The 23,699-nt window shown below is 46.2% G+C and overlaps 1 protein-coding gene across 4 annotated transcripts in view; it reads right to left on the reverse strand.

Moving 5' to 3' along the window:
- The window catches only part of PRKDC (protein kinase, DNA-activated, catalytic subunit), a 149,612-nt gene that overhangs the window by 82,493 nt on the left and 43,420 nt on the right, over positions 1-23,699 (reverse strand). For all 4 annotated transcript variants that reach the window (XM_024742667.1, XM_024742668.1, XM_024742666.1 and 1 more), the window contains exons 26-36: positions 23,100-23,207; positions 20,488-20,714; positions 11,978-12,072; positions 10,500-10,599; positions 9,233-9,366; positions 5,346-5,597; positions 3,547-3,770; positions 2,775-2,983; positions 2,344-2,476; positions 1,762-1,920; positions 825-1,028 (exon numbers count right to left, since the gene is read on the reverse strand). In XM_024742667.1, the coding sequence (XP_024598435.1) occupies positions 825-1,028; positions 1,762-1,920; positions 2,344-2,476; positions 2,775-2,983; positions 3,547-3,770; positions 5,346-5,597; positions 9,233-9,366; positions 10,500-10,599; positions 11,978-12,072; positions 20,488-20,714; positions 23,100-23,207 (1,845 nt within the window). The remainder of the gene's footprint in view (positions 1-824; positions 1,029-1,761; positions 1,921-2,343; positions 2,477-2,774; positions 2,984-3,546; positions 3,771-5,345; positions 5,598-9,232; positions 9,367-10,499; positions 10,600-11,977; positions 12,073-20,487; positions 20,715-23,099; positions 23,208-23,699) is intronic.

A 23,699-nucleotide genomic window follows, 5' to 3' on the forward strand; every position in this document is an offset into this window, starting at 1 on the left:
TTAGAAGGATCCTTCCAACAGTTAATTTTTGATTGTCTACCAACCAAGTTAAATTTCAAAATTTTGTGTTTAGCAAACAAGTCAACTATACATTAAATACTGATCTGGAATTCCTTGGCGCAGTGGTTAAGAATCCGCCAGCCAATGCAGGGGACACAGGTTCGAGCCCTAGTCCAGGAAGATCCCACACACCGCGGAACAACTAAGCCCATGCGCCACAACTACTCGCGGAACAACTAAGCCCATGCGCGACAACTACTCAGCCTGTGCTCTAGAGCCCCGCGCACCACAACTACTGGAGCCCACGCACCACAACTACTGAAGCCCGTGCGCCTAGAGCCTGTGCTCCGCAACAAGAGAGGCCACCACAATGAGAAGCCCGCGTACCACTACGAGGAGTAGCCCCCGCTCGCCACAACTAGAGAAAGCCTGCACGCAGCAATGAAGACCCAACACAGCCATAAATAAATAAATAAATTTGTTAAAAAAATATATTGATCTGCACAGGTTCAATCTGAGGGGGCAAAGGGACTACAGCAGGAACACGTGGGAAATGAGGGCTCAGCCTCGAGACCATGGAAGCCATGAACAGGGAGGATTGCGGCACATCAGGACCAGCCGCGGCCGGTGGGGATGAAAAGGCAGGCCGGCCTTTCCAGGGATGGAACCCGTACCCCCCTGCATTTGAATGCGAAGTCTTAACCACTGGACCAGCAGGGAAGTCCCTCACTTTGTTTTACTGATGTATTATTTCAGGCATACAGCAACCCTTTTATAAGCATTACTAAAGAAAATATACTGTATTAAAAGGAAAAATCCATTACCATTTTGGGATTATCCACAGACGATTTCATGAGCTCCAATACAGCAACATCTAGATTTTTCAACAGTTCAGTGTTGATTGTTTCTGAGAACAAGCTGTAGAAATACTGTCCGTGAGAGAAGCTGATGATGTTCCTCTGGGACCCTCCTGAGGATGGCATGGACACCACCGCCGTGTCCAGGAGAAGACCCACCAGGTGCTCACACTGCAAAGAGGAAAGAGAAGGGCTGTGGCACACGACTCCCTGGGCGGCTGTGAACTCCGACAGCAGAGAACACAGAGTCAGCAGGGGCCTGGTCCTGGGAGGTCTGGGTTGGTCTAACTGTAGACGTTCAACATGGCTCCACTTTCCAGGTCTTACTTTGGGCGAGAACTCTCTCCCTGACTCATGTGTCTCCCAGTGTTCCACAAAATCTCGTGGCCGTGGCTTTGAGGGGAGAGTCTAGGAAGGCTGAGGACTGTTTGCACTCAGTGGACAAAGGGGCACGAGAAGGGGAGGTGGGTGCACTGGGGAACCACAGCTAGAGAGACTGTGAGGCCAGCCCTGCACAGCTCAGAAGGCCCTGAGCACTTTGAGGGGCGTCTGGAATGCTCCTCCAGGGCCTCTCCCACATCAGCCTCTGAAGAGTTGCCCAGGATGGGGGAAGCAGAGGCCACTGTGTCAACACAGGTCGGCTTTGCAGTCACAAATTGCTCTCTGCCTGAAGGCCTTTTGGAAATAAACTGGGATAGACAAAACTTCAGCTTAAGAAGGTCATTCTACTCCTTTTATATTAAAAATAAAAAAAAACTTTTAGAAAGTCATCTCTGATAAATCAGTTAAAGTCCTTTTGCAGCTAAGAAGTTATCCAGCTAAATTCCCGTTTTCAGAGACGCTGCATGTGAGTGATGCCTGACATCACTGGGACAGCACACGTGCACACAGCTGTTTTTCCTACCAGTCCTCCACAAGCAAAGGCCAACTCCAGAAGTCCATTGGCGAGCCGCTTGCAGCTGGGGTCCAGTGAGGGCAGGCACTGCCCTTCGACTCCAGGTGCTATGCTTTTATAAACCAGGGAGAGAAGCTTTGTGCCGAGAGAATGCGGCTGATCTGCAGACTAGAATAGAGCAACACTGAAATACCCAACAGTGAGGTACGACATAGAAAACCACAATCTCACAGCTTTCATTAATACAAATCCACGCTCACCAACACTGACCACTGCCTCCCAACTGCCAGGGACACTTTCACGCGCCTCTGACTCCTGGCCACACAGGCACAAGAGGAGCTAGTGCCTAAAGGTCTTCAGAAGGTGCTGGAAATATTCAAGTGGCCTTTATTTTCATTGTACATTAATAAACTTTTACACTTACTGTCATATTTACACTCTAGGCCACACTGCCACGTGTGGAGCAAGTATTTCTCTAATTTCTATCTCAGCATGCTCTGTACATTAAGGGATATTTTTAAAAGGCTACAAATAAATCGACAAACTGGCATAATGAGCTAAGGGAAATGTAAAACAAACCGGCACAGTTACCTGCGATGGTGCTATAACATGCAGGAAGCCAGCCCTGTGAAGCTGCTTACAGGCCGACACGACAGACGCCAGCTCGGCCCTACTAGCGTGAGCGTCCAGGCCATAAAGGTCAACAGCACAGAGCTCCTCAATGCTGGCCGTGCAGGGAAAACAAAAGGAAACCAGGTGAGTGCCGGTCTCATGATGCTACAGGACACTGAAGACCGTGTGCGTCCTGCTGCAATGTATTTACTAGCTTCCCGGTGCCCCAGTCCACTGCGAGGTCCTGGACAGCAAACCCAGGTTGAGCAAACTAGGGTGCATGCCAATGCCGCAGGGACCACTCGGTGCCACCCGCAGGCCGTCTGCTGCCCTAAGGGCTAAGCCGTGGAGGGGCCTCTGTGCCCCGGCCTCACCCCCACCCCGCCCCGAGGCTGCCCTGGAAGCCCCACCTCCGTGTCGTGACCTCCTCCCTGAGGCACGCCTCCAGCGCAGCGCAGTGCGGGGACGTCTTCAGGGCCTTCAGAAGGCCCACACACACACTGGGGAGGTGGTCCATCACCGGGAAGTCCCCGACGTTGAAGCCCACGCTCGAGGGCGCACACAGCGTTCTCACCAGGAGCTTCGTAAGGTCTGCGCTGCACGAATCCTTCCCAAGGAGCTGCACAGACACACCCATCGGTCAGCGTCGGGACTTTCACCACAGTGGACGGCCCAGCAAGTGGGAAGGATGGGGTGGGGCTCAGACAGCTCACAGTTCAGGCTCTGCGGTCCCTAGGTCTCCGCCACGTGGACCTGACTGCCGTCACGGTGGAAGAGCAACCGTGGACCACACGTGGATAGGAGGGCCCGGAGGTGCCCCAGAGAAACCTTCACAGGGTGGCGCCGTGGGCTTCCAGCCCTGGCAGAGGCAGGGCCTGGCGCATAGTAGGCGCTGAGCAGGCACTGACGGGATGCGGGTCTCAGCCTCACAGACACATTTACAGATGCTGGCTGATGCGCATTTCGTCAGGCAGATGCTTGATCACAGCATAACACACAGTAGCCAATAAACATCTAGGAAAACTGTGTCTCATTTGCACAGTGAGAATCTGAAGCACGTGCAGTTTTATCATTATTTTCCAGAAGAGACAACTCCTATAGCAAGGGAAGTTCTAAGAAGGCCAGAACCACCGGTGGGTAGCCAAGCACAGGCCCCTTGATCAGGGCAGCGGGCGGGCCTACCTTCCAGCTGTCTGGGGAGGTGCCAAGCAGCGTTGTGGAGAACTCCAGGACCCGGACCACCACCGTGCATTTGCTGTAATTGTATCTTTCTCCCTCCTGTGGGCTGGGTCTGTCACCTGCGGCCCCAGCACCAAAGCACCTTTCTGCCGCCGTGATATCATGCAGAGCAATGCTTTCTAAGAAGAAAGCCACTGCTTTCCAAAGTGAAGACTGTGTTTCAGCGCCTAGAAAAAATTGTATTAAAATGTTAACATACACTTCCTTCTAAACCCACTAAGATTAATGTAAAGTTCCGTCTTTAAGTATAGGTGTGATATACTTTCAGTCAAAATTGTAAAAGTTTTAATGAAAGCCGAATAAAACAGCACTTATTTCTTCTCATTTCAAAACACCACCTGAACAGAACTCAACTGCAGACTCGTATGGTAAGAACACACCTACGGAAGGTTAGGTCTTGGCTCTCAAAAACTACCATGGGACCATAAATTAACATGATCTTTCTGAAGGGCTATTTGCCAAATCGTACTAAAAGCTTAAAAACACGTGCACACCAATTTCTATCAAAGGTTTAAAAGCTCACATGCTTTGATCCAGCACTGAAATTGTACCCTTGGGAAATAATGGCAGAATTGCAAAGATGTGCTTTGAAGATGTTAATTTTAGCATTGTTTTTAATAATAAAAAAATAGAAGCAACCTAAATGGCCTTCAGAGGGCAACGGAGAGACACGCCACAGCAGTGGCCTTTAAGCAGGAGGCTGTGACTGACGTTTTATGGGATCAATTTCAGATCAACTCCCCAACGGGTTTCTCCCAAAACTCGCGAGTGTGAGACACGCTCTGCCACAGGAAGGACGGACATGCTGTTCTCCACTCCGCAATCCGAGCACAGCTCACCGTTCTGGGGTAAAGGCAGGGGACACGTGACAACAATGGTGCACAAGCCAAGGGAGTGAACAAAGGTGGAGGCTGGTTAGGTCCTCTAGGGTGATGGCTTCCAGGTCTTTGTTCTCCTTCGATTTAAGGAAGGCAATCAAACTGTCAACTGACAGGTCATTATGTATTTTAAAAACTGGGAGAAAATGTGTTTAGAACTGCATTCTCAAACACCAGAGACCCTGAACCCAACAGGCCAGGGGCCGTCTGACTCCTCCCAACCCCGTCACCTCTGACAGGCCTGCGGAGAGAAGAGCAGGCCCTCTGCTCAGACGCCGCCCCGGCTGGAACGGAGACCCCCCCACAAACAGTCATGCAAAGAGCACAGCCCATTCTGAGGGTTAGACTCCGAGAACCCTGAAGCAGAGAGCACACCTGTCAGGCGACAGCCGGCTCCAGGTGCTGCTTCCCGGGGGACACCATTCCCAGAGCCAGCGCCTGCCCTCGTGGGCCACCAGGGTCCCCAGGGGGACACAGCCTGCCCAGCACTCACATCCCACCCGCCTGACGTCCTTTGCAAACAACACCGTCACTACCACACTACAACAGAGAAGCTCCAGGGACAGAAAGATGCGAGAAAACTAAAGACCCACTCCACAGAGACATGGCACAAGATCAGAGGGCCTCAGGAAAACCTCAGAAGGTTACTTTACACAAAGGTCACTGAGAACCTGTGCACAGGGCAAGAAAGCAGCACAGACTCCGGGCGGGGAGCCCCCCCACCCTCACTGTGAGCTCGGAGACACAGGCAGAGGGGAAGAAATGACACCCTGTGATCCTGTCCAACCAAAACCCCACCCATCTTGGCCCCGGCATGGTTCTAGGCAGAGCCGGACGGTGCTGACCCAGGGAGGCTCTACCCACCCAGGAGCTGGGCGGCACCAAGGGTCCCTGCGCCCAGGAAGGTGTTGTAGCACTCCAGTGCAGCCAGCAGCGTGTCCATCCACTGCAGTGTGGCACGCAGGCTGAACGGCCCGCGCAGCTGGAGGAGGGTGGGCTGGGTGAGGATGCCGGCTGGTGGATCGCAGGCTCCTCCGCCCTCAAATGCGTTTATGAGGAAGGAAATGCCTTCCTTCTGGATCAGGTCTCTCAGCCACAGGGAAGGGGATTTGTTGCCTTAAAAGAGAAATAAGATTAAAACACACATATAAGTCACTTTCATGTAGTTAAAATCACTTGATCTACATCACTGTACCTAATTAAAAACAGCATCTCCCAATAATGAGAAACAAAAATTAAAAGTCTGGTATGTTAAAAATGTAATCAGACCAGAACAAGATAGGCAATATCACAATATTTCAAATACAGTTTTCCATAAATGTCCCACATGAACGACCTACCAGTGCACTGAAATTCCAAAATGACCCAGGATAGTCTTATTTTAACCACAGCACTCACAACTTGCTCACTGTACTTACTGTCAAGAAAGTTATTTCCACCCAAAGCCATTCTCTTCAGTTTCTTTAAACATTATTAACATAGTCGGATACCATCTGAATACCTATAAACTTCATACTCTTTCTCTTGCCTTTTTTCTTGAAAGTCATTATTGCTTTTTTTAAGGAGTAAACACAGAGCAGTCAGACACTCCAGCCCCTCTGCCTGTGCCGCTGGCGGCCGCGGGGACCAGGCCTCGCCAGGCTGCTTCCTCGTCCACGGTGAGACGCACACAGTATCTACCTCTGAGGCTGTCACCAAGGTGAAGTGAACTGAAGCAGTTAATATCTGAAAAGGCGCTTAGAATAGCATCTACCACATGGTAAGTGCCGTGCTTATTAAATAAAACAGTCAAACGATCTGCTTTTGAAAAGATATTTTTCTTTTAGGTATTCATCATTTTCTAAATTAAAGAAAAAAACATTAAAGTGTATTTTGTATGCTCTGAAATCAGTGGCTGTGAAAAGGTCAAGTCATTCTGACCCTAATGAAGTTACAGAAGAATCCAAAACAGTAATGTAATTCTGATGCAAAAGAAGAACTGGGGGCTTCCCTGGTGGCGCAGTGGTTAAGAATCCACCTGCCGATGCAGGGGATGCGCGTTCGAGCCCTGGTCCGGGAAGATCCCACGTGCCGTGGAGCAACTAAGCCCATGAGCCACAACTACTGAGCCTGCGTTCTGGAGCCCGTGCACCACAACTACTGAGCCTGCGCTCTAGAGCCCCTGAGCCACAACTACTGAAGCCCGCGCGCCTAGAGCCCGTGCTCCACAACAGGAGAAGCCACCGCAATGAGAAGCCCACGCACCACAACAAAGAGTAGCCCCCGCTCTCCACAACTAGAGAAAGCCCGCGTGCAGCAACAAAGACCCAATGTAGCCAAAAATAAATAAATGAATGAATTTATTTTTAAAAAAAAGAAGAAATTTTTTTTTACTGGGTCAAAAATACCTCTCACAAGCTATATAAGTAAAAGATTAGTACCACGTTTTCAGGAGTTGTTTCAGGAAGAAATATTAAACATTCCATTATTTTCACTAAGAAGAAATCAATAAAACTGTAACCATGAGTGAAGAATACTATTATATTTAAATTCTACATCGAGTGCTAGCTAAGAGCGGCAGAAGAGGACGTGCAGAAAGGAAGGACCTGGGAAGACAGGTCTAGAGGGAAGCAAGACAAGTCGCGGATTGGGGGGGGGCGCACTCCCCACTGTGAGGTGGTCTCTGTCTCTCTGCCTCTCCACCCAACCCGCCCCCACTCCCCCGTGTCAGCATCAGAAGGCCCCGACACGCAGCGGGGACACACCTGCACCTGTCATTACGTCCCATGGGTCTGGGTGTCCACATACCCGGCCCGACCACGCACACGGTACTACTGCAGGAAACGGGACCTTGAAAATCACAGGGGCAAAGACAAAGAAGAGGGCAGACACCCCACTGGAAGACACAGAAGAGGTGAGACACGGTGGAAGCAGGGCAAGGCTCACCAGTACTCAGCAACCTGTGCTTACTGACGAAGACCATCCTGAGAGGCAGAGCGCTATTACTTCCAGGGAAGCATGTAGCGGGCAGCTACGAAGCAGAGCAGCGGAAACGTCTGCGATCAGCCAAGATGACGCCGCTGGAACCGCGGGGCCTGCAACCAGCAGGGCTACCTCAACAGAGTCTGGGCCTTAGTTTCCTCTAAAAATAAGGAGAAGATGCCCTGCCCTCATCCCATCCACTCTTCACTGACTTCGTTGTGAGAATGACAACATGTAAAGCAAACTTGTTAACTAAAAGCAGTAAGCGTATATAAAATACCAATAATGTTTTTAAAACAATTCTGTAAATTAAAAAATACAAATATACATTTCTACCATATACATAAAATTATAGTCTAGTAATTACATACTCTGTATTTATATGGTATACGTAATGCATAGTATGAATACAATCACAACATACAGTACGCAGAATATATAGTATTTAACATAACGCGTTCCACAGTATACATCATATTCGAGCATAACACACGCAGCACCCTTCTAAGTCTCAGAATGACATGCAGTCATTTCCACCTGTTGCCCCTGAAGCAGCCCCACAGAGGCCCTCCAAGCCCCTTGCTCAAGAGAACCAGTTCACGGTCCGTTGTGTGCTGGCACCTCCTCACCCAGATGCACATGCCCTGGTTCTGGACTAGTGCCCGGTGCACATGAAGGGGAGCCAGGGCCTGAGTCTGTCCTGGGGCACAGCTTCCCCACGCCTGAGCTACCGAACCCCACACCTGAGCTACCAATACATTTATTCCTGAGAAATTTAGAAATTATCTCAAGTCTCTTAAGTACAGTTTAATGGTTTAGTACAGTAACGACTGAAAAGCATAGGTCCATGGCTTTCCTTTAATACCAAATGATCTGAGATCATTCAGACTTAGGAGTCTGGCAATTCCTTATTAATTACAGGCCAAAAAGAACAACTGCATTACTTCATTAACTATTTTTTTAATATATATAACTGGTTTTTTTAAATTTATACTTGGCGGCATTGAGTCTGCTGCTGCACGTGGCTTGCTCTAGTTGTGGCGAGCGGGGGCTACTCTTCCTTGCGGTGCGTGGGCTTCTCATTGCGGTGGCTTCTCTTGTTGAGGAGCACAGGCTCTAGGCATGAAGGCTTCAGTAGTTGCAGCACGCAGGCTCAGTAGTTGTGGCTCGCAGGCTCTAGAGCACAAGCTCAGTAGTTGCGGCACACGGGCTCAGTAGTTGTGACTTGCGAGCTCTAGAGCACAGGCTCAGTAGTCGTGGCGCACGGGCTCAGTTGCTCCGCAGCATGCGGGATGTTCCCGGACCAGGGCTCGAACCCGTGTCCCCTGCACTGGCAGGCAGATTCTTAACCACTGCACCACCAGGGAAGTCCCGCTTCATTAACTATTAATAAGATTTCTAAACTTTAATTGAATATCGTGTTAACTACTATGGTCATCCAATCCTTCCTTCTTTCTTTGAAGTGGGACAGAAAAGCAAAGATGCAGAATAAAAGGTACTAGGAAATTCTAAGTTCACCTCTTCTGTATCGTCTAACATCAAAACAGCATTTTTTTCTTTCCTTCTATAAATCTTTGAGAAATGTACAGCCATAATTTATCACCTGTCTTACAAATGATCTGTAATGATTATTTTTTGTACTTATTCTTTGTATGTATTAGAACGTACTTATTTTTTATATTTATTAGAACATATTACATTTATCTAAATAATGGAAATATCATGTTTTATATAAGTGCATCTCTAAACTACTAGCAAAAGTCATTTACAGGGCATAAAGACCATCATACCTGGCAACAAAGGAACAAACTTATAAAAGAGTTCTATGGACTTGTGTCGACATTCTGTCTGGGGCCTCCCACAATTGGAGAAAAGCCACTGGACCACGTCTGATAAACACAAGGGTGCCGTAGGTGGAAAGCCCCTGCGTGGAGAACAAGCTGTATTTAATATTCACACTCCAACATTCAGCATTTAGCCGACCCCAGAGTCTAAAAACCATAAATTCAATTTTGCTACCCTGATACACGTAGAAACCATATTTAAAGGCATTCAATTTATTTTTAGTGTATTATCATTAGAATACAATCAAACCCTCCCAGGTGAAATAGGTCCTAAATGCTGCTTACCTTTTATTTCTTTAATTGAGGGAAAATTAAAAAGCATTTCTTAAAAGATCAGCACCAAGTCTTTGCATGCTCCCTTTTCAATGCACTGTAAACTGAAAGGGGGTTTAGGTTCTGAAGTAGTGCTTCTCAAACTGTGGTCCCTGGACCAGCTACATCAGTATTAGCTTGGCAGAAAGGCAAATTCTCAGCCCCACCCTAAACCTACTGAAGCCAATTCCAGAGCAAGGCCCAGCGACCTGTACTGTATGTAACCAGACCCCAAGGTAATTCTACTGCTCAAGTGTGAGCATGAATGACCTGGAGAGATGTCATACTCGCGGCAGAATCTGGAAGAATCAATTTTAAAACCACAGAGGGAGGATTAATGTCCAGTCTACAGGCTATGCTTCTGCAGAGTGGTGGGCGCCAGCAGACACCAGAGCCCCCAGACCCCTGCACGGACCTGGGGGAAGAGGCATGGCACACCCGCACCCCGTCTGAGAAAGAGACCTTGCCGGGATGGAAATGGGAGCAAAGACTGGAAACCACTGGGCAATAAGCCAGCCTTGGTTTTGAGTGGCTTTATTTCATAATCTGTAACCTCATTCTGTCAAAATCCTACTATTTCAATATTTTAGTTCTTACATTTCAAATCTACTCCATAACAAACAGCTCATGCATATTCCAAGCAAATAATTCCACACCAAATTCGTATTCAAAATTAGTGCAGACAAATGTCTCAGTTACAAAACTGATTTTCAAATTGTAACCACTATCCCAACCAAGATGACACCTTCAACAAAGCACTTTCAAACATAAAGCTTTTAAGTTACTTTGGAAAACTGACTCTTTATACTTCCACAAATTCCTCCTAGATTCTCCTGTGTTAACTGAGAATTAGTTTTACGTTCGGGGGAAAGAAAAGGAGAAAGGAAGCAACGTCACCTACCGGGGACAGCGTCGCTTTTTTGCTTTGTTTAAAGAAACGTGCTTCTTCTCGACGATGCGCCCCAGGTGATCGATAGCATCGCAGCATTGCTGAACTGTACCTGCTCTCAACACAAACAGAGATTGCTGAAGGAGATCTACAGCTGATCATCATTAACAAAGTAGTACTACAGGCTTATTGGCCTAGTTTTGAAATTAAAAAGGTGATTTTACAAAAGAGTATTTTTCATCCCTCAAAATACAGCACTGCACATGCAAATACAAAACCCATGCTTAAGATCGCAGGACAGCAAGGCACAGCCTTGCGTACAGGTCTGAGATGGAAGAGCTCTGCAGGTGTTACAAAACCCACAGAGCAGGCCAGAGCCCGTGCACCCCACTGAAGGCTATTATTTCAAGGGGTCAGTTCCTTGACCCGCACTTTTCTCATGTAGGTTAAACTATATTACAGTTAATAATACAGCCACTGCAGGAGAAGAAGAGAAATAAAATAGTAAAACCATCTACAGGCATCTAGGGTTATTCAGGAAAGGGGCCTCACACAGCCTATTTTGACCTCTGCTACCAAGGAAGTTTTCTTTCTACACTTTTTAACTATGGCAGTGATTTTTTAAAGAGTAAAATTTCATCTACGCCTTTTAACTATGGCAGTAATTTTAAAAGAGTAAAGTTTCACTTGTTGAGAAAATCCCCCTATATATGATGTCAAGATAAGGCAACTTTAAGCTAATGACGGCTGACGGCAGGACTGAATTGTAAGTGTTCTTGCTCATGAGTAGGGCTATCACCATGGAGGACAACAGAGCTTCAATCTGTCAAAAAATGAGAGACACCACCATTTGGCAAGTGAGAGGGGGTCTCCACGGCACCCGCTGCGAGAGCTACATCAGGGTCCACGCGCCCCGGGCCAGAGGCCCTGCAGACTGAGCGGGGAGATGCCAGGAAGTTTTCCAGCCCCAGAACTCCTGGGTAGTCCCGACAGCTTCTGGACAGAAGTTAACTGCAAAGACGATCATTTATTACTCTCTTTGCCACTTCAGCATATTTCTGACTTAGTATTTTAAAATGGCGTCTTAGTTACTGTCAAAATAGTCTTATTGCAATTCTGTAAGGAAACCTACTTTCTACCTTCTAGCTGTCATTAGTGAATTCAGAGACAAGGGCCAGCTTTCTTTAGCTCGTGTCAGCCGTGCACTTTCACTGGAGCTTCACAGCAGGGCTGCCCCACCTGCCCTGGCCAGGATCCCTGACCAACCAGGGGTCAAGCTGAGTGGATGCCAGGGGACACGGCGAGTCGTAGAGGAGGCACTGAAGCCTCTTGTAACAAGCGGGTTTGAGGCAGCAGAGGGCCCCACCTCCCCTTCACTTATCACCCTAAACGGGGATGTGAGGAGAAGACAGCACCTTACGAGGGGGTGACCCAGGCCCCCGCATGGACAGACTCGCTGCGCACACACAGAGAGCCCGAATGGGACCTACCCAAGGACCTCTCATCTGCATGTGCTAAGGCCAGGCTTTCCACGTATGTAACCAAGGCTTCAAACACAAACTGTTCTACCAGAGACTCTTCCTCCCTGAAAAATAAAGAATATTGAGCCTTATCTGAGAAGACAATAAAACAGAAACAATGAAGGGGAAAAGTTATGTTATTAAAGAATACATACCTTAATGAAATTTGTCTTTAAAAATGCCGCAAATTTTTTAAAACATAAAACCTAAAACACTTCTGAAAGAAGAAAACCTGGTCAAAAACAGACCCAAGAGACACAGGCTTTTTTACTATTACAAGCACCCTCCTCACCTGTGGACCTGCTCACAGCACATAACCTAAAACCTAAAGCCACTGTTCTGACCACACTCCACACACCTCATCAAAATTACATGTAGCAGAAAAGAAGACCTGGTACTACGTCCACATTTTTTTAAATAACGGAATTTTAAAAGTTCTCTACCGGGGCTTCCCTGGTGGCACAGTGGTTGAGGGTCTGCCTGCTAATGCAGGGGACGCGGGTTCGGGCCCTGGTCTGGGAGGATCCCACATGCCGCGGAGCAACTAGGCCTGTGAGCCACAACTACTGAGCCTATGCGTCTGGAGCCTGTGCTGTGCAACGGGAGAGGCCGCGATAGTGAGAGGCCCGCGCACTGCGATGAAGAGTGGCCCCCGCTTGCCACAACTAGAGAAAGCCCTCGCACAGAAACTGAAACCCAACACAGCAAAAATAAATAAATTAAAAAAAAAAAGTTCTCTACCTATCCAAAAGTAAGTTAACATCAACAGTCATCTCTGGGCCTTTTACAAGCATATCCGCCACATGTGGCTGGACCACCAATATCTGTGGACCAACCACTGACGTCACACTCATGGGCAGGCCACAGGCACAGGCCAGCCTCTCCCTGGAAAATCTGTTCCTCAGTGACACAGGACAGTGAATGATTAAGCACACAACGCCAGGCAGGGGCACTAAGGCTCATGGGCGCTCTAGCTGTGTGACCAAGTGCAGGGTCACTCACTGCTCCACCTCTGAGGTGGTGATTTCCTGAAACAGGACCAGAGTGAGGAACCAGCAGGGGCTGGAGGGTGGCGGGGGACTGAGAACAGGACCGCACACCGCTGTTTGGTTTGGGAGGATTATCACCCTAATTTTTTAAATTTGAATCCTAGAAGGGGACCCACAAGCTCCAAGTGTCCGCCACGACACCCCACCACACACCCAGATGTGACACTGACACTCAAGGGCATCGCGCTGTGGGCCACGAAGGCGGATGCAGCACAGGAGTCGGAGCAAGGGGCCAAGGCTCACCTGGAAGAGCGACGTGAGGCCAGACCATAGAAGGTGGGGTTGGGGTCAGAGTCCCAGGCTGGCTACAGTAGCTTGTATCTTAGATGCCAAAACCACTTGAAGTAGCAAGGAGGAAATGACATGACCAAATGATACTCCAAATCCACGATCCCCAAGGAAAGCTCTCCAAAACAGTTCACAAGCTTGCAGGATGGAAGCACCCGAACTTGTACTTACATCACTCAACACACAATCCCTCGAACACGGTTCCCTCGGGCATCATTTCTCAAAGCCACCCGGCATGTAGTCCAGCAAATCCGAGCGTCCGAGAAAGACGGCAACAGGGGAAAGGCAAAAAGGCCCAACAGGACGGAGCGGGGAGCGCACGGGCGCACAGTCGGGTCAGACAGGGTGGGCGAGTGGGGCGGAGAGGAGCTCTCCACCCCGACAGACCCAAAGGAGCCAGGCCCAACGACCCCCTGCGTGACGCTGCCCTCCAGCCCAGGTTCAGCCTGGACTGTCGACTGCGCTCACTGACCCCACGAGAGAATTCTGCTCTGACCTGCTCCTGACACCCAAGTCAGGCCACTGGGGTCTCAGAAGCAGAAACTAAAGGGCAGTCCACATTCTTGGACGGTACTTCTCCCCAGTGTCAGTTTTGGGTCCACTTCACACATTTCTAGAGAGCTCGGCTTCCCAGGACTAACGATGGACTTTGTCAACCTAATTCCTTGGACCAGGCTCCTGTCCTCTGAGAAGCTGAAGCCAGTCTCTGTTCAGCAGTTTCCCAGGATCCTTTACCTGACAGTGAAAACACTGACCCAACCTTCCCTGGCCATGTCTATGCCTCACAGCTGCTTTCCGAAACCAAGAGCACACCGATTAGGGTACATACCAATATACAGAGAATGAAGCAAAACAGCAAAGCAAGGGAACAAGTGACATCCAAGTCAGGAGAAGGATTAACTTAGGGCAGGGCGGATCTAAAATGCTGATAACGCTCCATTTCTAACCCTAGGTGGTCAATATGCGGGAACTTCTGTTACTATTATTATTATACGAACTTCACACATTTCAGGGCTTTCAAGTTGAGGCATAACTGACACACGTTGCAGCAGTTTCAGGTGCACAACGTAGCAGTTGGCTATTTGTACATGTTACAAAACCGTCACTGCAAGCCGAGTCAACATCAGTCACCACACCTACTTAGAAAACGTTGTACCTTGTGATAGGAACTTTTAATATCTTCTCTCTCAGCAACTTCCATATGTAGGATACAGTGTTTTTAACTGTAGCCATCATGCTGTGCATTACTCCACCAGGACTTACTTCTTTTATAACTTAAAATTTGTAGCTTTTGATCCCCTTCACCCATTTCTCTGAGCCCCCAGCCCTGGCTTTAGCAACCACCAATCTGTTCTCTGTATCTATGAGCTTGTTTGTTTGCTGTTGTTGTTTACAATTTCATATAAGTGAGATCATACAGTATTTGTCTTATTCTGTCTGACTTATCTCACTTAGCATAATGCCCTCTAGGTCCATCCATGTTGTCACAAATGGCAAGATTTTCTTCTTTTTTATGGCCGAGTAATATTCCAGTGTGTGTGTGTGTGTGTGTGTGTGTGTGTGTGTGTGTGTGTGTGTGTGTGTATTAGATATTCTATATCCATTCATCTCTCAATAGGCACTTAGGTTGCTTCCATGTCTTGGCTATTACAAATAATGCTGCAATGAACATGGGGGTGCATACATCTTCTCAAATTAGTGTTTTCGTTTTCTTCGGATAAATACCCAGGGGTGGAATTGCTGGATTGTATGGTAGTTCTATTTTTAATTTTTTGAGGAACCTCCACACTATTTTCCACAGTGGCTACACGAATTTACATTCCCATCAACAGTGCACGAGAGTTCCCTTTTCTCCACACCCTCACTAGCATTTGGTATTTGTAGACTTTTTGATGACGGCCATTCTGACCAGTGTGAGGTGATACCTCATTGTGGTTTTAATCTGCATTTCCCTGATGATTAGTGATGTTAAGCATCTTTTCACGTACCTGTTGGCCATTTCTATGTCTTTTTTGGGAAAATGTCAGATATTCTGCTCATTTTTCTAATCAGATTTTTTGCCATTGAGCTCTCTATATATTTTGGATATTAACCCTTTATTAGATATATGATTTGCAACTATATTCTCCCATTCAGTAGGTTGCCTTTTCATTTTGTTGACCGTTTGCTGTGCAGAAGTTTTTAGTTGGATGTAATCCCACTTGTTTATTTTTGCTTTTGGTGTCAGATTCAAAAAATCATCCCTAAGACCTATGTCAGGAAGCTTACCAGACCTATGTCAGGGAGCTTACCACCTATGTTTTCTTCTAGGAGTTTTATGGTTTCAGGTCTTACGTTCAAATCTTTACTCCATTTTGAGTTAGTTTTTGTGAATGGTGTAAGACAGGGGTCCAGTTCTCGCAACACCATTTATTGAAGAGGCTGTCTTTCTCCACTGTGTATTCCTGGCTCCTCTGTCATAAAATTAATTGACCATAAGTGTGTGGATTTATTTCTGGGCATTATGTTCTGTTCCAATGATCTATGTGACTGTATTTCTGCCAACACCATGTTGTTTTGATTACTATAGCTTTGTATAGTAGTTGGAAATCAGGAAGCGTGATGCTTCCTGTTCTTTTTCAGGATTGCTTTGACTTTTCAGGGTCTTTGTGGTTCCATACAAATTTTAGGACTGTTTGCCCTATTTCTGTGAAAAAAGCCATTGGAATTTTGATAGGGATTGCACTCAATCTGAAGATTGCTTTGGGTAGTGTGGAAATTTTAACAATATTAATTCTTCCAATCCATGAGCACAGAATATCTATTTATTTGTGTCTTCTTCAATTTCTGTCATCAATGTCTTACAGTTGTCAGTGTACAGGTCTTTCACCCCCTTGGTTAAATTTATCCCTAGGTATTTTATTCCTCTTGATACAGCTGTAAATGAGATTGTTTTTTCTTTCTCTCTTTTTTTTTTTTTTTGGCTGCGTTGGGTCTTCTTTGTTGCTGCGCGTGGGCTTTCTCTAGTTGCGGTGAGTGGGGACTATTCTCTGTTGCGGTGCGCGGGCTTCTCATTGCAGTGGCTTCTCTTGTTGCAGAGCACAGGCTGTAGGCGTGCAGGCTTCAGTGGTTACAGCACGCAGGCCCTAGAGCACACAGGCTTCAGTAGCTGTGGCTCACGGGCTCTAGAGCACAAGCTCAGTAGTTGTGGCGCACAGGCTTAGTTGCTCCGCAGCATGTGGGATCTTCCCAGACCAGGGCTCGAACCCATGTTCCCTGCATTGGCAGGCGGATTCTTAACCACTGTGCCACTGGGGAAGTCCTGAGATTGTTTTCTTAATTTCAATTTCTGATTGTTCATTATGAGTACATAGACAGGCAACAGACTTTTGTATACTGATTTTGTATCCTGCAATTTTACTGAGTTTATTAGTTCTAACAGTTTTATTGGTGGAGTCTTTAGGGTTTTCTATCTGTAATATCATGTCATCTGCAAATAGTGACAGTTTTACATGTTTTTAAACATTCTTCTATACACACAGGTTTCACAATTTAAAAAACTAAAAGGAAAAAACATATCAAAATGCCAAGGGCATTTTTCACAGAACTAGAATAATTTTAAATTTTGTATGGAAATACAAAAGACGCCAAATAGCCAAAACAATCTTGAGAAAGAATAACAGAGCTGGAGGAATCACGCTCCCTGACTTCAAACTATACCGTACGGTAATCAAAACAGCATGGTATTAGCACAAAACAGATGTATAGATCAATGGAACAGAGCAGAGAGCCCAGAAATAAGCCCACGCACTTATGGTCAATTAATCTATGACAAAGGAGGCAAGAATATACAATGCAGAAAAGACAGTCTCTTCAATAACTGGTGCTGGGAAAACCGGACAGCTACACGTAGAAGAATGAAATTAGAACATTCATTCTCTAACGGCATACAAAAAAATAAACTCAAAATGGATTAAACACCTAAGCGTACGACTGGAAACCTTAAAACTCCTAGAAGAAAACACAGACAGAACACTCTCTGACATAAATTGTAGCAATATTTTCTGTCTCCTAAAGCAAACAAAAGCAGAAAGAAACAAAGGAGGCCTAATTAAACCTAAAAACTTCCGCACAGCAAAGGAAACCATCAACAAAACAAAATGACAACCTACTGAATGGGAGAAAATATCTGCAAATGATAAGATGAATATAGGGCTAATATCCAAAATATACAAACAGCTCAAACAGCTCAGTATCAAAAAAACAAAGACCTGAATAGACATTTTTGCAAAGAAGACACACAGATAGCCAACAGGCACATGAAAAGATGCTCAACATGGTTAATCATCAGGGAAGTACAATCAAAACCACAGTGAGACATCACCTCACATGTGGCAGATGACTATCACCAAAAAGACTGCAAATAACAAGCACTGGCGAGGATGTGGAGAAAAGTGCGCCTCATGCGCTGTTCGTGGGAATGTAAATTAGTGCAGCCACTGCGGAGAACAGTGTGGAGATTCCTCAAAAAACTAAAAATAGAGCTACCATACAGCCCAGCAATTCCACTCCTGGGTATTTATCCAAAAAACCCAATAACACTTATTTGAAAAACTACATGCACCCCACTGTTCACAGCAGCACTATTCACAATTGCCAAGACATGGAAACAACCTAAGCGTCCATCAACAGATGAATGGATAAAGACGATGTGGTAAGGGACTTCCCTGGCAGTCCAGTGGTTAGGACTCCGTGCTTCCACTGCAGGGGACACAGGTTAGATCCCCGGTCAGGCCGAAGAAATAAATAAATAAAAGATGTGGTAAATATATACAATGAATGTTACTCAGCCATAAAAAAGAATGAAAATAATTCCATTTGCAGCTACATGGATGGACCTACAGAGTATTATGCTTAGTGAAATACACCAGATGAATACTGTATGATACCACTTGTATGAGAACTCTAAAAAAAAACAAACATATGTATATAACAAAACAGAACCAGACTCACAGATATAAAGAACAAATTAGTGGTTACCAGAAGGAAGGAGGAGGGGCAAAATAGGAGTAGGGGACTTAGAGACACAAACTACTATGCATAAAACAGATAAGCAACAAGGATATACTGTACAGCACAGGAAAACAGCCAGTATTTTATAATAACTATAAATGCAGCACAACCTTTAAAAACTGTGAACCACTACACTGTACATCTGAAACACACATTTTACATCAACTATACCTCAACTAAAAAAATCAACACAGTGGCTTCAAACTCCAGTCGATTTTTTTTTTCTTTGCGGCACGCGGGCCCCTCACCGCTGTGGCCTGCCCCCCCCCGCTGCCGCGGAGCACAGGCTCCGGACACGCAGGCCCAGCGGCCACGGCCCACGGGCCCGGTCGCTCCACGGCAGGCAGGATCCCCCCAGACCGGGGCACGAACCCACGCCCCCTGCATCAGCAGGCGGACCCCCAACCACTGCGCCACCAGGGAAGCCCTCCAGTCGATTTTCATACAAACGTGCACATGCCCACACACATGCAGAGACAGATTCCTATCCACCCATCCATCCATCATCCATCCATCTATCCACCCATCCATCATCCATCCATTGTCCGTCCACCCATCCATCTATCCACCCATCCATCATCCATCCATCCATCCATCATCCATCCATCTACCCACCCGTCCATCATCCATCCATCCATCCACCCATCCATCCAACTAAAATCTACCTATCACCCACCTACCTCTCCATCCATCATCCATCCCTCCATCATTCCTTCCATCATCTTATTTTCACAACTGCTCCCCTCATCACTATCCCAACTGCCAATTCCTGAGAGAAGCTATTCTGACCAAATGAGGTCAGGTTCCTCATTATAAGGTTCCTCAGTAATCATGTACCACTACTTAATTTTTTTTCCCACGCTGCACAGTAGTGGGATCTTAGCTCCCTGACCAGGTATTGAACCCGGGCAGCCGGCAATGAAAGTGCAGTGTCCCTAACTACTGGGCCGCCAGGGAAGCCCCTGTACCGCGACTTAAAAGCACTAATTCCAGCTACAGATTTTACCTTTATCTCTGTGATTGGCTGAATATTATCTACCTGTCTTTTTAAAATGCAGCCCTCACGAAGGGCTACATCTTTGCATCTCCAGCATTCGGCATGATGCCTGGCACATAACAGTCTGACCTAGCAAACAGTACTAAATGAACAAACGAACAAACACTACTACAACCTTAGGTCAGGGGCTATCTTGTCCTTGGACTGTGAAACCACCCTGTCACTGGTGTCCTGGTCCTCAGACCCACTCCCCACACAGCTACTGGCAGGCGAATTTGGGGAGGAGTCTAACCGTGCCGCTCCCTGCTCCCACTATCCAGGACTCGCTGTCTCTGGAAGTGGCCTTCACATCTTAATTCCACAAAGAGAGGCTCCTGGACAGTCTCATTTCGCTCCCTTCCAAACCTCAAACTCCACAGCAAGGAGTAGAAAATGACTTCGTCTCCTTACATACTGTCCTCTTATCTCTGCCCTGTCCCTCTGACCTGAAATGCTTGGGCCAGTTTCCACTCATCCCCTAAGCCTCATCCCAAGTATAAATGGAACAGGAGGCCAGGAGGTACAGGAAGCCAGGAGGCCAGGAGGTACAGGAGGCCAGGAGGTACAGGAGGCCAGGAGGTACAGGAAACCTCCCCTAACCTACTCAAACCATGTCAGACACTCCTCTTCTGTGCTTCAAAAGACTGTGTATTATGGCTTTTGTTGCACTTTCCAGACTGGGTACTATTATACTTCAATGTAGATCTCAACACGTTCTGAGCCTCTTCTTGAATGCAAACATCATTTTAATTCATTATTTAATCCCCAGAAAACAGCACAGCATCCGACATGTTAACTATTTACTAAATGCTTGATATATGACTACATGGATACATAAACAGTGAGTCACTTTACAAAATCACTATTGAATATTTAAAGAGCTTAGACCGCGTGCCGTAACGAAGAGATCTCACAGGCCCAAACAAAGATCCCATTTGCTGCAACTAAGACCCGACACAGCCAAAAAAAGAAAAGGAAAATAAATAAATATTTAAAAACAAAAAAAAGAAAATTTAAAGATCTTTACACCCTTCCCTGTCAGGTAACTTACGTACCTGAATTCCCTGTAGATATTATTAAAAGCAAGTGATGCTCCCAGTCTCTTGAAAGCATTGGGGTGAAGTGCAAAGCTGTACAGTCGCTTGAAAAGTGATTTGGTGTTTACTGGACTGTTTTCCTGCTGCTGCGGTGTTGTCTGCTTAATGGACCATTTGAGGAATTCCTGAATACACCGACCACAAAAATCTCTTAAAGTACTGTCAAAGGGGTCCACAATTCCATCCTGAAACAAAGCATAAAATGACAACTGAATACCTTGGTCTGCCTCTGAGCATAAATGAAGTATGTTATGAAAATTAATTTAGAGCACTATTAAGGAAAAAAGCGGACACTAGTTAAACCAATCTGACTGTCTAGAATCTAGACTCTAATAACAAATTCCTTGTGACATAAAGAAAAGTTTCTTCTAAAGAAATTAAGAAACTGAAAAATACATGAAAAAAAGAGAATACTTTAATTGTACAGCAACAAAGCAGACTTTCCTTCCCCTGAAGAAACACCATGATTATATCCTAAGAACTTCTGTTGATTCTACCTCATAACATTATCTGAAATGCTTTACTTATTGAGGATAAATAGAGTAAGACCCTTGCAAGTTTCAAGGAAACTGTAATGCTACACGAAGAAAAATCACAGAGATGTGGTTCTAAAAGTAGAACCTTCTATCAGAGCAGTCTCCAGAAAGGCACAGTCTCTAAACACTTGAAAACACAGCTAAGGAAATTTGAGTGCTTTTGTTTCTCTCTTAGATCCACAAAGGAAGTTTGACTTGAGAAAGTACACGGAAACTGAAATAAGGGGATTCTTTCTAACATGCCTGGTTCCTTGCTACATGCAAATCTTTGATCACAGTGCGAATCAGAATTCACAGAGGTGATGGCAATGCACCGCGGAAACGGGCAGAGGAGCGGACAGCAGGGACACAAGTGCACTGGAGCGCACCAGCCTCCACCTCCGCCTTCACCTTTTCTTTTCTTTCTGTAAACCCTCTCATGTTACATTTCCATTCCCACCTGGTTTTTTCCTGAAGCTCTGACTTAAGCTACCTTCAAGGATCAAAAGGGGAAAAGGAACAGCTAAGATAGAAACTTCAGAACAGAAACATTAGAATAAATCCGTCTGAATGAAATACGCCACAAGTTAAATTTAATTAAATGGATCTGTCATAGACAGGTTTCACACTAGACACTGCAGGGAATTAAACCACAGGTACAATGATGTCATCACCCTAATTACAAATGTTCAGTAACTCCCACTGCCCACAAGTGGCAGCCAGCTAGGCAACCTCTGAGAGGGAAAGGAGCTGTGTTAGTAACTACACACACAACAGGGGCAACAGGGACAACAGGGCTGGCCTGGGCAAACTGCAACGGATAGTGGTCCTACATGCAACGACACACCTCATTTCAAACTTAACAGAAAGTGACCCACAGATTCAAACAAATCAGTCTGCAAAAACATGGGATTAAAGGATGTTTGTTTGCACAAACTTGCTATGTGTTCAACTGGGCATTTTTTTAAAAAATTTATCTATTTTTGGCTGTGTTGGGTCTTTGTTGCTGCGCGCGGGCTTTCTCTAGTTGTGGCGAGCAGGGGCTACTCTTCCTTGTGGCGCACGGGCTTCTTGTTGTGGTGGCTTCTCTTGTTGCAGAGCATGGGCTCTAGGCACTCGGGCTTCAGTAGTTGTGGCTCGCAGGCTCAGTAGTTGTGGCTCGTGGGCTCTAGAGCGCAGGCTCAGTAGTTGTGGCACACGGGCTTAGTTGCTCTGCGGCATGTGGGATTTTCCTGGACCAGGGCTCGAACCCGTGTCCCCTGCATTGGCAGGCGGATTCTTAAGCACTGCACCACCAGGGAAGTCCCTCAACTGGGGATTTTGATTCCAAAGTCAGTATATGCCAAAACAAAAGTACAGGTTGAAATAATAGGTAAATATCAATTAAGATGATATTTAAAGAAATCAAATGTAGTTATTTACACGAGTTCAGAATATTAAAATCAAATCAGTGTGGAAAGACAGTAAGGCTTTAGCCGACCTCACTGCCTCTGCCCGCAGTGAGCCAGTGACCCCACCCTAACAATTCCACCTCTGCTGTCTCAGGACAGTTCTATGTACACGGTGAACTGCGATGTCTAGGGGTTTTGAGTTGCTGAATCTGAATGCAGGAGAAAACAAGACCAGCTCAAAAAATTCCTTTTACTCTGAACTAGTATACTATAGTTAAAAAAAAAAAAAAAAAAAAAAAGAGGATACTGCAACTCTGATAGAAGTCCAAGAACATTCTTATTCACCCTTTCCACCCTCAACACACACACACACACACGCACACACACACAGCCTTAATGTAGATGAAGTCTGTCAAATTTATAACCATCCTCCCAAAAGGAACAAAACAAAAACATCTATTTGCTTGTAGCTATTTAAAAGTATCCCTTAATAAACAGCACCTTGCTCATTAAATGCCATCTCACCAAAACAAAAGAAAAAAGATGATCCAATCTAGCTAGATGTTACATTTTGATACCTTGACAGGTAGCTTTTCTCAAAGTTCTGAGTATTGATCACATATAACCAGTTGATGGGAATGGCAGGACAGGAACCATTACTCACCAGTATTGTTTCTAGTAAGGCAACAGTGTCCTGACTCTCAAATTTCTTATTGTTGGTGAACCAGTGAATCAGCTGCATAACTAGAGGTTCATACAGTTGCCTCGGCACCTGAAGGAGTAATAACATCAGAATTTACTTTTTTCATGTAAATTTTATATCAGAGACAGTTCCATTTATATGACAGGAGCAAAATTAAGCGTAATACTACTGTGGTTATATTAGTTTCCTTCTCTAGTTAAATTCTGTGACGAACATGGTCTAACTTCTTCCTAAGAGTCCGGCAAAGAAAAATACGCATCCCCAAATTTACTGTTCCTCTAACGAGGAGGGCAATTAGGGTCGACAGTGGTGGTATTTGTCATTCATCCTGATTAACCTGATCCGGAGCTAAACAGAAGGCATTCTGTTCACAACCCCGTGGGGACAAAGCAGAAAGCCAGGTCAGGGCTTCCCTCCGCGCAGTGGTTGAGAGTCCACCTGCCGATGCAGGGGACACGGGTTCGTGCCCCAGTCCGGGAAGATCCCACGTGCCGCGGAGTGGCTGGGCCCGTGTGCCGTGGCCGCTGAGCCTGCACATCCGGAGCCTGCGCTCCGCAACGG

This window comes from Neophocaena asiaeorientalis, unplaced genomic scaffold (genome assembly GCF_003031525.2).
Source record: "Neophocaena asiaeorientalis asiaeorientalis breed wild unplaced genomic scaffold, Neophocaena_asiaeorientalis_V1.1 scaffold226, whole genome shotgun sequence".
Classification (NCBI taxonomy): Eukaryota; Metazoa; Chordata; class Mammalia; order Artiodactyla; family Phocoenidae; genus Neophocaena; species Neophocaena asiaeorientalis.